The 14,217-nt window shown below is 33.5% G+C and overlaps 1 protein-coding gene across 1 annotated transcript; it reads left to right on the plus strand.

Annotated features, from left to right (window-relative positions):
* The first annotated feature begins 10,426 nt into the window (after positions 1 to 10,426).
* LOC120159010 (ethylene-responsive transcription factor ERF098-like) lies at positions 10,427 to 10,891 on the plus strand. The gene has a single exon (XM_039169703.1). It carries the CDS (start codon positions 10,447 to 10,449, stop codon positions 10,876 to 10,878), a length of 432 nt encoding a protein of 143 aa, XP_039025634.1. The 5' UTR covers positions 10,427 to 10,446; the 3' UTR covers positions 10,879 to 10,891.
* Positions 10,892 to 14,217: the final 3,326 nt, after the last annotated feature.

Here is a 14,217-nt window from a genome sequence, read left to right on the forward strand (position 1 = left end):
ATCACATTGGGAAGTGATTTTGCTTTTTCACCAATCACTATAATTTCCAAATCCTCTACATCTTTCTGAAATAATTGCTTCTTGAGACCATCAACCTAACCACAATGCGGAGACAACCAACCCATGCCCAATATGATCTTAAACTCGTCAAATGATAATTCCATCATATTCGCCAGGAATATAGTCCTTGAATCTTTATTGGATATTTACTACCTGTCTAACTCACTCTTACACCATGACCCATAGGTTTACCGCTATCATATCACTTGACAACAAGTCAAATAAAATATCTCTATTTTAAAATTCCTTATTTCATTCACGAGGTAATCCATATAATTTTTAATGGATTCCTCTAATATAGTAACTTCATTAAATGCTAGGCCATTTCTTCCACAGAATGGAGGAAAATCCCTTACAACTCCAAATCTTCTAAAGCGTGATACTGAAGTCAAGTCGGATCTTTTTTGGTCAATTTCAATATCGACCTTCCATCAACATTATCAACTTTCTTACCTTTATCCTTAGTTCCTGACATCTAACACAACACACATAAAAACAACTTAAGTTAGTGATAAGTGCCATTAATCATATCACATTAACACCACATAGTAACTTTGGCATCCTAGTGGCATGTACACACTTTTTATATAAAATACACTCATTTTCGACTGAGAATCGACTAAAATGTAGCTCTGATACCAATAAATGTAACACCCATTTCCCATATACATCCCCGTACACGAGTCACAGATGTCACATGACTTTTAAAACATTTTCGTACTTGAAAACCAGCAAAAAAAAATTTCTTTAAATAAAGATTTTAATAATATAGTTTATAAAAGGTTCTTTAATTATATATTTATAAAATAACGTTTAAAATCCATCAAATGGTAGTTTAAGTTCAAACGTAATATAATACTACAACCAAATACCAAGTACTATATGAGAGCATCACAACATATCTAAGTACATGCCAACTAGTAATATCAAAATAAACATCTAGAGATGTAATGTTGTTACTAATGATGCAATCCTTGACAGATGATGACAGTTGCACCCCTCACTCCGATCGTACGCTATTACCTACACGTGAAAATCATCACACCCTAAGTATACACTTAGTGAGGCATAATAATAGTAAATAAGGCATTTTAAAAACATTAGTAAACCATTATAAGATCAAAATATGATTTATCATATAAAATACATAAACGCATAAAAACTGACATGATAAGCCAAGTTTCCGTCAAATAACCTGTTAAATAGTATTTCATATGCCTAGCATACTTATAAATCAGTATATCCCAAAATCCTTTCACATCCCAATGTATGAAAAATAAGAATGCAAGGTACACAATAACATGACACTAACCATTTTCATAATAGTAATCCCATGCGACTACCATCCTTGCACACAGTGTCATAATATACAAAGTACTACTCCAAGTACACAAAGTACTCTTACGAAAATGCAATAATGCATTTTCTAAAATCGGTAGATATCTATCTCACACCAAGTATGCCAATTACATACATAGTGCTACAGTACACACAATATTATTACAATACCACCTTATTTATGATATTATTATTGCACCTATAACTCTCTATGTACATACAATAGGCTTTAAAATCCAAATCGCAGGTTAAACATTTATTCTAACCCATCAATAAATTATAATTTGTATGAAACACTTTCATTCGTTTTAGGGCAGTTCATACCCTAAAATCATTCGTAAAAAACATTTTCATAAACTTTATGAAAATATTTCAAAATACGCTAAAAAAAATTTTATAAAAACATTCAAGGTTGACTCATCGCAAGTTATCCTCATATCATATAAGTACATAATAAATGCACTCACCTGGTATATCTCACTATTATGCCTTACTATCGAAATCCAATTATTCATAAACTTTTTTCTTGCCTTTCGATTTGCTCGCATCACGAATTTGATCACGATCTACACAAGCATCCATAATCACACATACAATTATAAAATAAAATGTTAGTATCCTTACTAACATTTATACAAAATAATAACAGTCAAAGTACTATTATTTTCGAATTCTTTTAAAATCATCCTAACTTAACTATTCCTTTTTATTCATAATGAGCCCTTGTCATAAATTCTCCAAATTCAAGCCCAACTAAGCCAAGTAATTTTCAGCATTTAATTTTGATCTCAATGCCTCAACAATGCCATGTTTACCATTTAATCCACTAACTTTCTCAATGTTTACCATTTAACACTCAAATTTTGTCAACTTTCCAAAATGGCTAAACTTCACATTCTAACTTTAATTTTATCCCTTAAACAGTAATTTCTAGCATGTTAAAACCATTATTGAACAATTATACAATAACCCACAACTTTTCCATAATTGTTGATTTCATCCCACAACTTTCACAAAATTATAGATTGGCCCAAATAAATTTCTAAGGCTTGTAGAACCTTCCAAATATCATTTCTAAGCCATGATAATTTTTCTAAATTTTTCCCAACATCTTCCTCAAGGCCTAATGGTTTATGTTCCCAAGACTAGGGTTTTCACGATTTTCACTTGATTCAAGCATGAAACCAACCTCTATTCAACACTTCAAAACCTATAGAATCAAACCCCTAACTTAATTTCATCAAAATACATCTTTTCCCTAAAGCTAGGGTTTGGCCAAAATTAACATAGGCTTATATAACCATGTACAAGTGATTTTAATCGACAATCATGCTTGTATGTGATTCTACAACCTCAAAAACATGAAAATCATTTATCAATTTCATAAACTCTAATGTGAATACAAACCCTAAAATTTGAGATCTTTGAACACAAGCAAGATTAGCATGCAATATTGGTACCAAATGATAGCGTTTTTCGCGGAGAACAATTTTCTATTTTACGGCATAATCCAAAATCCAAAGGAAATTGCTCAAAAATGAAAATAAAATTTCTCTTACTTTGGCCATGGGGAGCACGAAATGGAGCTGAAAAATGGCTTAAGTTTCATGAAATTTTCATATAATTTAATGTTAATTTAACATTTATTTAAGCTTAAATGAATAAAATATTCATTTAATGAGAAATGTCCATTTTTCCATTAATGAAACATGATAATTACCATCCAACCAAGACACATCAACCTTATCATCTTTCAAAAGTCAAAGATGAAGCAATTATTTTACTTTTTTCAAATTTTAAGAAGCAAATTTCCAAAAATTGTAATCTTGCCACTTTAATCCAATAGTCCAAATTCAACATGGAAATAAATCTTCAAATCCAATGATCCATGTTATTTTCCATCATTTTAACATGTGGAAATAATATTTTTAAGCCTAATTTATCATCCTTCAATTTTTCTAAAATTTAAATTTTGATTCGATTTACTGATTTTTTCTCGAACTTTATCTCTTTATAGATTTTAGTACAAAAAACGTACAAAAAATATGATTCCCATAAAAACGTCACTATTGGGGGTAAACTATTCATCTATGGGGCCGAATTACATAACTTTTTAAAATTACAAATTAGTCTCTAAACTTTCCAAAGTTTATACTTTGGCCACTTAACTTTCAAAATTTACCTTTTGGTCACTAACCAAAATTTGGGGTATTACAAGGAAGTCTATGACAGACTTGCGAGCCCTTCTAGCATGTTTAAGTTTAACTAGTAAGGGTGGATTGTAGGTCGAGCTAGGAGTTGCACCCAAACTAGTAAGCAAGAACATGAGGTTGTAGAATTCAGAAGACTGGTTAAGAGCTTGGGTAGAGCAAGTTCGTTAAGGCGAGGCAATGGGTTTCAAGCTGAGCGATAAGGGCATTTTGTATTTTAGGAGTCGATTGTATATGCTCGTAGATGCATAGTTAAGTAATAAGATTCTTCATGAGGTGCATTACAGATCATTCTCAATTTACCCATATAGTAATTAGATGTACCAAGAGCTTCGGTTGCATTGGTGGCCAGGCATAAAAATAGAAGTGTTCGAGTTTTTCATTGGGTGCTTAGTGTGTCAGCAGGTGAAAGCATAACACCATGTTCCTTCAAGGCTATTCTAGCCTATTCAGATACCTTAGTGGAAATGGGATAGGGTGACCATGGACTTTGTGATCAGGTTATCAATGACCAGACAGAGACATGATACAGTTTGGCTGTTGGTAAACCACTTAACCAAATCAACTCATTTCCTCCCAGTTCGGATGGACTATACCTTAGATAAGTTAGCTCAGTTGTATATGCGTGAGATAATGAAGTTGCATGGGGTATCAACTTTTATTATATTAGATAGAGACTCATTTTCACTTACAGATTCTAGAAAGAGCTCCATGAAGCCCTAGGAACCAAACTACACTTTAGCACTGCCTTCTATCCTCAGGCATACAACCAGTCAGAACATGTCATCCATATATTAGAGATATGCTTAGGTGCAGTATTATAGAACTTGAGGGTAGTTGGGAGGACCACTTTCGTTAGTTGATTTTGTTTATAATAACAGTTTTCAGTCAAGTATTTAGATGACTTCGTATGAAGCCTTGTACGAACGCAAGTGTAGGACTCTGCTACATTAGACAATGCTCAATGAGGGAAAGATATTGGCTCCTGACTTGATAAGAGAAACTGAAGTGAATGTCCAATTAATTTAGGATAGGTTGAGATAGGCCTCCGATAGACAAAAATCGTATGCAAACTTAAAGCGCAAGGGTATAGAGGTTGCAATATGGGACAAGGTGTTCCTCAAGATTTCTCTATGGAAAAACGTTATTCATTTTAGGTGCAAAGGGAAGGTAACCTCCCACTTCATAAGACCTTAAGAGGTGTTAGAGAGAGTTGGACCAGTGGCTTACCTGTTAGCTTTACCACTAGAGCTAGAATGCATCCATAACGTTTTCATGTATCCATGCTTAGAAGATATCGTTCTGATCCTTTTCATGCCATCCCTTTATAACAAATCGAGGTAAGACATGATATGAAATATAAAGAACTTATCAAGATCTTGGTGAAGGACGTTAACGAGCTAAGGAACAAGAGGATTCCTCTGGTGAAGGTTCAGTGGAGGAACCATGAATGTTAGGATTTTTTTCGCTCTATCGATCAACTGAAAAAGGTGCCAAGAAGGGGTGAATTGGCTAATTAAAAATTTTAGTAGTATGAAGATAAAATATAGACAATTTGTACAATGATTTAGAGTGGTTTGACTTTTCAACAAAGTCTACATCCACTACCTTAGCTCCAAACTAAGGATTTCTAACAAATTCACTAATTTGTTCTTTCTTTTTCTAGGCTCAAGAGTAACCTTTTACAACTCCCCAGTTTTCAATGGCTAAACTAGAACCAAGCCCCTTTTACAAAAGAATAAAGAAAATGTAAACAAGAAACCTCTCAAATGAAGGTGATTACACAAGTAAGCTCACTAAAAACACAATTAACCTTTGAGAGTTTTCTTGTTTACATTTTCTTTATATTTTTTGTAAAAGGGGTTTGGTTCTAGTGTAGCCATTGAAAACTATGAAGTTATAAAAGGGTACTCTTGAGCCTAGAAAAAGAATGAACAAATTAGTGAAATTGTTAGAAATCTTTAGTGTGAACCTAAATTGTAGTTGTATAATTGGTTGAAAAGTCGAACCACTCTAAATGATTGTGCAAATTGTCTATCATTTCTCTCCATACTCCCAAAAAATTTATTTGGTCAATTCACCCCTTCTTGGCACCTTTTTTGATTGATCGATATAGCGACAAAATTCCTAGCAATGGAGTCGAGGAAACAACTAGGGAAATCGAGGAAGACATGTAGCTTAAGTATCCATACCTTTTCTACTCAAATAAATTTTGAGGATGAAATTTCTTTTTAGGAGGGGAAAGTTCTAATTCCCTAAATCTTAAGTTAGTAGTTTTGAGTTAAATTGAGAGAGTTTGGAGTAAGTTCTTTAGCCTTGTGAGAAGCTTTGACCCTATTGGAGTGGAATTATGCTTAGATTAAGCCCAACAACGATTAAAAAGGGGAATTTTGTTTTGTTTCCAAAATTTTAGAGACCAAGGGACTGAATTATCCATTTTCAGTTTAAAAGGCTAAATCCCAATTATTTGGGATGATCTCACGCCTGAACCACTCTTTTTCTACATTCTCCTTTGTCTTCTACCTCCATTCTCTTCATCTCTTCTTCAAGGTGGAGGTTAGCAAAAATGTGGTAACTTTAGAAAATTTCAAGCTTAATAAAAAAACCAAGGTAAGGGTTGCAATCCTCTAATCCCAAGCATTTTTTGAGCCCCTAACATTTAGTTTCGACTATGGTTTCCATAAAAGGGTTTTAGTAAAGGTTTGAAAAACCTTAGTAAACCATTTTATATTTTTTATGAATTTGAGCCTTAGAAAGTGTTCCTAACTCCTTTATAAGCTCAAAAATCACATTGATAATCCATATGTTTGACCCTTGTCTAGTGAGAGAGGTTGGAGAAAGCTCCAAGACCAAGGGAAAGGAGAAACTAGCACTTGGTTGAACTTTGGGTATTTCTAAAAACTTAGGATCCAAGGTAACACACTTACAACTCAACTCAACCACCTTTATACCACTATATTTGTTTTAGTGGTTTGTATGAGTTATGAAGAAATTAAGCATGTTCATGGTAAATTTTAGTATATGGTGTTTTTTAGAATGTTTGTTGGCCTATTATGACCCCTTTTAACAAACTTAAGACTTTAATAACATTTGGGGGACTCAATGAGCTTTTGAGAGAAATGGGGTGTCATTTCCATGCTCAAATAGAGCATTTATATGCTTGGGTATGAGTATTGGATAAACAGTACTAATATTGTTTTTCAGTTAGCCTAAAACTAAGGGTTTTATTCTATGAGAATCGACACTTGTCCCTTGGGGATCGATATTGTTCGTTGGGTATCGATACTCAAGGGTGGAGTATCAATGAGTATCGATACCATGCTCAGTTTACAAATTCAAATAGCCTATTTTGATATCAGTACTCATGGGAGTATCGATACTAAATGTAAGGTACCAATACCCTCACTAAGGGTATCAATACTAAATTAAATTTTAAAATATCAAATTAAATTTTGGTATTGATACTTAGGATGGTATCTATACCCTAATTTAGGAGTATTGATATTATAGCTAAGAGTATCGATACTGCCCAGTTTCCTCAGATTCTGGTAGCCATTTTTAGTATCGGTACCAAGGGTGGGATACTCAAGGGTTTGTATCAATACTAAAGAGCTTAGTATCAATATCACTGTGCTGATTTGGGTAAGAAACTCAGTTGGTCAAAGGGTTTGAGAAACATATATAATGACACCAAAACTCACTAAATAACACTACAAGTGGGAACAATAATGAATACATTTACAACTAGAAAAACTACCAATTAAGATGAATTAAAACTAGCCATTGTGTGATGCTCGGAAAATAGCCAGAACACTCGAGTTACTTTAATAGTACGACGATCATCTAGCATGTTAGAGTATACAAATATATCTCAGTTAGAGCCAAGACACTTCAATTGTTGGCTGGGCGCAGATGCCTCAAGACTCTCAAGAGTGAGCTAGAAGGGTTTACATTTTCAATGCAATTTCGGATCTCACCCCAGATACCCAATAGTATCTTAGGTATGCTAGAGGGGCATGCATCCCAAGATGCAAAAACCTCGAACCACACCATGATGCCTACATCAACTTTGCATATTAATGTTCTTGTATGTTCAAATCTATGACTGCTAACATGCCTATGTAGTGCATGCACGTAGTATAAGTACAATTTTTAGTGTGGCACTGAGCTCGTAAGCTCAACGTTTGAAATGTGTTTTCGTGCATAGGTTTCTAGGAGATGTTTTGGGTAGCATTAACATCACCAGTGATTCAAGACCCACTGAGGCTTTAGAGTACGTCTTAAGTCATATTTTAGAGGGAATGTACTATTCGTGTATCCTTTTATGTTCAGTAGTAACTCTATTTTAGAATATCATAATTTTGGGATGTATTTTGGGAGCTCCTTATATTTGTAAAGAATACTATTATGTTTCTATTTTACAACTTTGATTGATGGTTTTCATATGATGTTTTACAAATGTTCTAAAGAAAAGTTTTTGGTTAGCCACTTCGATGGTCCCATGTAATACTCTAGTCCATCGATCTACGGGTCGTATTGGATTAGCGTGTTACAAATCTTATTGAATCTCACATCATAATTTCTTATGTTTATCAATCACATTTACTCAAGTTCTAGCTTTCAATCTTATTACCTCATTTATAACATTACTAGACTCTTCACTCTAGAGTCTCGATAAACAACAATTTTCACTAGCCTTTTTCTTTTTGTTGGCAGCGATACCTACCTCTAGATATCTATACTAAACTAAGGGTGTCGACACTTTCTTTGAGTATTGATATAAAAAACCATTCTAAGTCCCAACCATGACCCCTAGTATCCATAACATCAGACACGTATCGTGACATGTATTGATACTCTACTAAAAGATATAGGTACTCCCCTTGGATAATGATATCAATTAAAGCTTTGAAGTTGTAATAGATCTGACGGCAACATGAGCATTGGTACACATTTGATGGTCGTTATTACTCCTCTTGAGTATAAATACTAAAACTATCCTTGAAATTTGAATATTAATCCCTTTATCGATATCACAATTAATATGCCGCCCAAGCATACATCAAACACTCATACAAGTAAGTAAATCAGCATAAAACGAATACAAATAATATAGATGAGTTAGGTGTGTGTTATTGTTATCTTTACTCCAAAATAACCAAAAGCCTTCTATCTCAATCAAGTATCAATTTCTCTTTGATCTTATCTTTGGAGGACTTTCCCTACTCTTTATCTAAACAAACAATCAAAATATGAATTACCAACATTTCTAAGGACTTGAAAAAAATTTAAATGAGTTTGAAATGCTCAAAATATATTTAAGCAGCTAGTTTAGCACAAGAGCTCAAGATCTCCCTTAAACCCTTTACCAAGTTTCACCTTACCATCCAAGGAGATGTGGAGCTCAAATGGTAGCCCACAAGATTCTGTACCAAAGACGTGGCAAATGAAGGCCGAGGTGGCACCTTTGCTATGGGGTTTTTGCTAAATAAGAGGAGAATGTGTACAGGAGATTAATGGTGTGTGGCGGGAGAAAAATAAGAAAAAGAGGAATCACCTTTTTCCCTTATTTACCCCGGTGACCTCATCAAAAATTGAATGAAAAATAAGACTTTTACTCCTCCAAGGGTCTAATTACAATGTTGGTCCATCCTCATTTACCGTCAATTCAATAATCTATTTTTTATGATCATTTGGGCACAACTAGGGATGGCAATGGGTCGGGTCGGGTTTTTGGGCCACCCGACCCGACCCGAGAAGAAAGGGTTCTCCACCCGTTTAATGTTTCACCCGATCCGACCCGACCCGAATATATGACTTAGAAACCCGACCCGACCCGACCCGAAATAATAAAAAAAAAATTAATTCAATGAAAACAGTGACTTAATTGAAAAAAATTATATATAAAGGGATATTATTGTAATTATCCCTAAATATATAAGATAAAATTATATATATTTTTCGGGTCGGGTCGGGTCGGATTTTTTTTACCCTAAACCCGACCCGACCCGAACAGTGCATTGACCACCCGACCGAAATTTTAAAAAAATCCGACCCGATCGGGTCGGGTCGGAATTCGGGTTGAGTTGCCATCCCTAGGCACAACTCTCCACTAATTTGACCCAACACTGATCCAACCACTCTAATTATCCAATTACATGGATCCATAGATATCTCGAATTAATTTACATATGCTGAATCAAAATTCAATATGTTACAGATACTAATCAAATTCTCGTATGTTGGAACTACTTTTGATTTGTGGGTCATTCACATATTAATATTTAATTTGCAAGTGTGGTAATCGTAGGATTTGTGGGCCTTTTTCATTTTTTTGGGGCACACATTTGATATTTAAGGCCATGATGGGTTTTTTTTATGGGATAACCATCATTGTAAGTATTGTGGTCAAGACATCCCCAAATCCGACAATCATAGTGTTTTATAATTTGCAACAGTGAAAAAGCATTAAGGCAGCTATTTGATAAATCGAAAGGTGGAATCTACAAATTAATAAGCTAACAACTACACCACTGAGCTGCCAAACGAAAGAAACTCGTCGTGCATGCATCCTGCCAATATTTTTTTTATTATTGAGCTAAGTGATAACGTGGAAAGAAACTGGATGTAATAATAATAAAAAATTACTTTATAATCATGTTCAGATGTATATTTATTAGCTACTCGAACAACATGGAATAAATCCAACTCTTGTTCATTACACCCGAGGAAGTTTCCTAGAAAATGAAATGGACTTATTCCAACCGTCAAGAATGACCCATCGTTTTGGTCATAGAGAGTTAAGGGCCATTGACCCTCTTTTGAACCATCACAATCCATGTCTTTTATATATATAACCCCTATCCAGTTCCATTATCCCAAACATTCCTTTCGGACATTCCATACACCTGAAAACAAAACAATGGAAGCATCTCAGGGAGGGAAGAAGAGAGGGAACAACAACGAGGAGATTCGATACAGGGGAATGCGGCGGAGGCCGTGGGGGAAGTTTGCAGCAGAGATACGCGATCCGACGAGGAATGGAGCACGGCTGTGGCTTGGAACTTTTGATACGGCCGAAGAGGCGGCAAGGGCGTATGACAGGGCTGCTTTTGCTTTCCGGGGTCACTCGGCTATTCTCAATTTCCCGAATGAATACCAGTATCAGATTCCACCATCTTCATCTAGAGGGAATCCCCAGAGCGGAGGTGAAGTCATAGAGTTGGAGTACCTCGATGACAAGTTGTTGGAGGATCTACTTGAGACATGATGGCACTTAAAATTATTAAAACACAAATATGAAGCTTTGGATTAGTTTCTTCTTTTTTCTGGTGTAAACAAGGGAACTTTCAATTAATGGATTATGATTTTTCATTCTTTTTAAATTCTTCGATTGAAATTGAAATTTGTATTTAAAAGTACATACAGAGAATTTTGTATCCTTAAATCTTTTACTGGAATAAAGACCCGGAACTGATTTGAAGTTCCTGGAGTAGAAAATGGCGGCCTTCAAAGGCCAAACTCATGTGCTCTGGAGTCTGATAAAAGAAAAACCATAAAGTCGAATTGTTTGACAAAAGAAAAGGAAGATAGCTAAAACTCAACCAAATCACCCAAAAGTCATTTTGGACTACTTTTTTTTAATGTAACGCTAGGCCGATGTTTGACAAAGAAATCATACACTTTCTGGGGCTCACATTAAAGCAACAAATATCTACAAACAAGATACTGAAAATGCTTCATTCATTCTTGGTTTTCATTTATTCTCAAGCAGAGTCGTTTCAAATATTTTCGGGGCCCTGAGTCAAAATTAAAAAATATATCTTTATAAAATAAAATTATATTTCATTACTTTGAACAAGTAATTTAATATTAAATAAATAATCATAGAAAAATGATTAAATTTTGTGAAAATATATTATTTTTATTATTTTATTAAGAAAACACCTTTAAATACAACTGAAAGAGAATAAATATAAAAAAAAATTGAATGCATGTATGAAACATAGCTTGATTTTGAATAAAAAAATAATTGTATATTATTTTATTGTTAGATTGAGATTGAAGAACACTAAAAATTAAAAAATATTTGATAAATTGAAGAGTAAGATTTGAAGGAAAAAAAAAGAGAAAAGCATGATTAGATTTAATTCAAAATTTAATGAATAAATAAGAGAAATGGAAAAAGAAGGGTAAAAAACTAAACATTTTGTGAAATTATAAAAAACTAGAGATTCTAATTATAAATATAAAATATTGTTAAATTTAATTCAATAATCGAATGAATTAATAAGAGAAATAAAAAAGAGGGTCAAAAGCTAAAATTTTATGAAATTATAAAAATTAAAGGTTATAATTATAAATATAAAAAATTAAAGGTTATAATTATAATTATAAAAAATTAAAAATTCTAATATAAATATAAAAGATTAAGAATTCTAATTATAAATACGGAAAAAAATTGGGAGTCCTAACCGATTGCTTGGGGTGCCCCGTTTAGAGCCGGGCCCTGTTTTGAAGCTCCTCTCCAAATCCAGCACATGTTTTTCATGATCCTTTTTTGCTTTCCACGTGTTCAAACAAATAAGAGCAGTAAGGGGAGAAGTTAAATACGTATTTTCTCCAAGGATATCTCTATTTATAAGAAAATGTGAAGAATTAATAGACATGAAACAATTGAATTAAAACAATATTTATTAAGAAATTAATGCATTAAAAATGTGATCATTATTGTTTAAAAATATATGAAAATAATTATTTGTTGATTTTTAGTATCTCAAACAATGAGAATATTTAGAGTGGTTTCAATTGTTAAAGAAAATTTTATTCTTCTTTGATAACCCAAATTCGAGTAGTGTAGTCTGTATGGATGCATGAGTTGAGATATAGGTATTTTAAAAAAAAATAATGAAATGAGTCTATCGTCATTTCAGAGAATATCTTATGAGAATCTTGTCATATCTTATGAGAATCTTGTCATATCCAATGTAATATGCTATTAAGGGAAATGACTATTGCTAATTGATGTTATTATATAGGATTAATTTAATGTTATTTCATTATATAAGGGATCTTGTATGATATGTGTAACACCCTAATTTCGGGCTAGTAGTTTCGGGTTTACCTGAGAGGTATGTGAATCTCGTGAAGTTTTTAATTAAAGTCGTTGTGTCATGTTTGGGATTAATTAGGTTGGAATTGAGCCCAATTGTTCATAAAAAAGGATCTTTGCATAATAGAAAAATGAGAATGATCAAAAGTGTGATTATTTTTTTTTAAGATGAGAGCTTTATCTTCCTTCATATCCTTATTTCATTTCATTCCTTCTTATTTTCTTCTTTTATTTCCTCTCCAAGTGTCTATCTCAAAGGTAAGTTTTTTAGCACCTTTTATACTTCTTTTCAGTTTCAAATTCGTCTCTAATCCCTCCAGCTACTTGTTTTGATGATTTAAAGCCTAAGGTTCTTTGTTTACTAAAAATGAGCGTGATTTCAGGATTGTAGCATCAAGGTAGTTATTTTAATCCTTTGTGGTGTTAAGGCTTTCGTAAGCAAGAAGGTTTATTCAGATTTGAGTGTTTGAGCATTTTAGGTTTTATGTTTGATTTATTACATATATGACGTTTTTGTTGTAAAGCATGTGTTTTTATGGCACCTTATGACCCTAAGTAGCTTTCCTAAGCTTTAGCACGTGATTTGGGATCAAACTATTACCCATATGACAATTCTTGAATGTTTCATGAGCTTAAACAAGGCATTTATGGGTTCAAGTATTGATATTGGATAAACAGTATTGATACTAGATGAACTGGGATAGTTTCTGGGCATTTTATACTGAGAGTATTGATACTCAAAGAAGCAATATCGATATTGTAGCCCCGGTATCGATACCGAGGATTTAGTATTGATACTGGAAGAAATTTTAGAAAACAAAAGTTTTTTTTGGTACTGATACTCATGGAGGTATCGATACTTGGTATGGTATCAATACTACTCACTTTGGATGGTTAGATTCGACTTCGTTAAGGCCCGTAAAAGTTAAGGATAACCTGTAATGGTGGAACTTAGTAAACGAGGGACATAAATGGAAAAAGGTGCATAGAAATACTCTTAGAAGTATGATATAACTGAAGTAACCATATTAGGTGCAATATGTCCAAGTATCTTTAGCCGAATACAGAGCGAGTAACTAATAATGAAGGATCATTGCAGAGGATATGATAAATTAATCATATTATGAAATAGAAGAATCGTGTACTACAAGAATGTCAACGAAGGGTGGACGTAGAAGTTGTCCATCCAATTCAAGGGGAATTTAAGGGAAGTGTGGTAAAAGCGAATAGAGTGTCGCTACCCAATAATGAACCTGAGTCAGGTATCAGACTAGCAAGTAATACAACCAATGAACAACAAGTATAGTAACTGTTGTAAAATCATGAAATGTAGATACCTCTTTAGTGATTGAAACAATTAAAATATCCCTAAGTGATAATGAATAGGCTAGAGCAGCTTAACAAACTAACATAGATAACAGACTGATAAACCCTTGCATAATGTTCTAAATGAAAGTACTACTGAGATAGCAGCTAGTGGAATGATGACCTTACTTT

Source organism: Hibiscus syriacus, unplaced genomic scaffold (genome assembly GCF_006381635.1).
Source record: "Hibiscus syriacus cultivar Baekdansim isolate YM2019G1 unplaced genomic scaffold, ASM638163v2 tig00111338_pilon, whole genome shotgun sequence".
NCBI classification, from domain to species: Eukaryota; Viridiplantae; Streptophyta; class Magnoliopsida; order Malvales; family Malvaceae; genus Hibiscus; species Hibiscus syriacus.

Coding starts and splice junctions, on each gene's coding strand:
- LOC120159010 (XM_039169703.1), top strand. CDS start 10,447: ATGTCTTTTATATATATAACCCCTATCCAGTTCCATTATCCCAAACAT.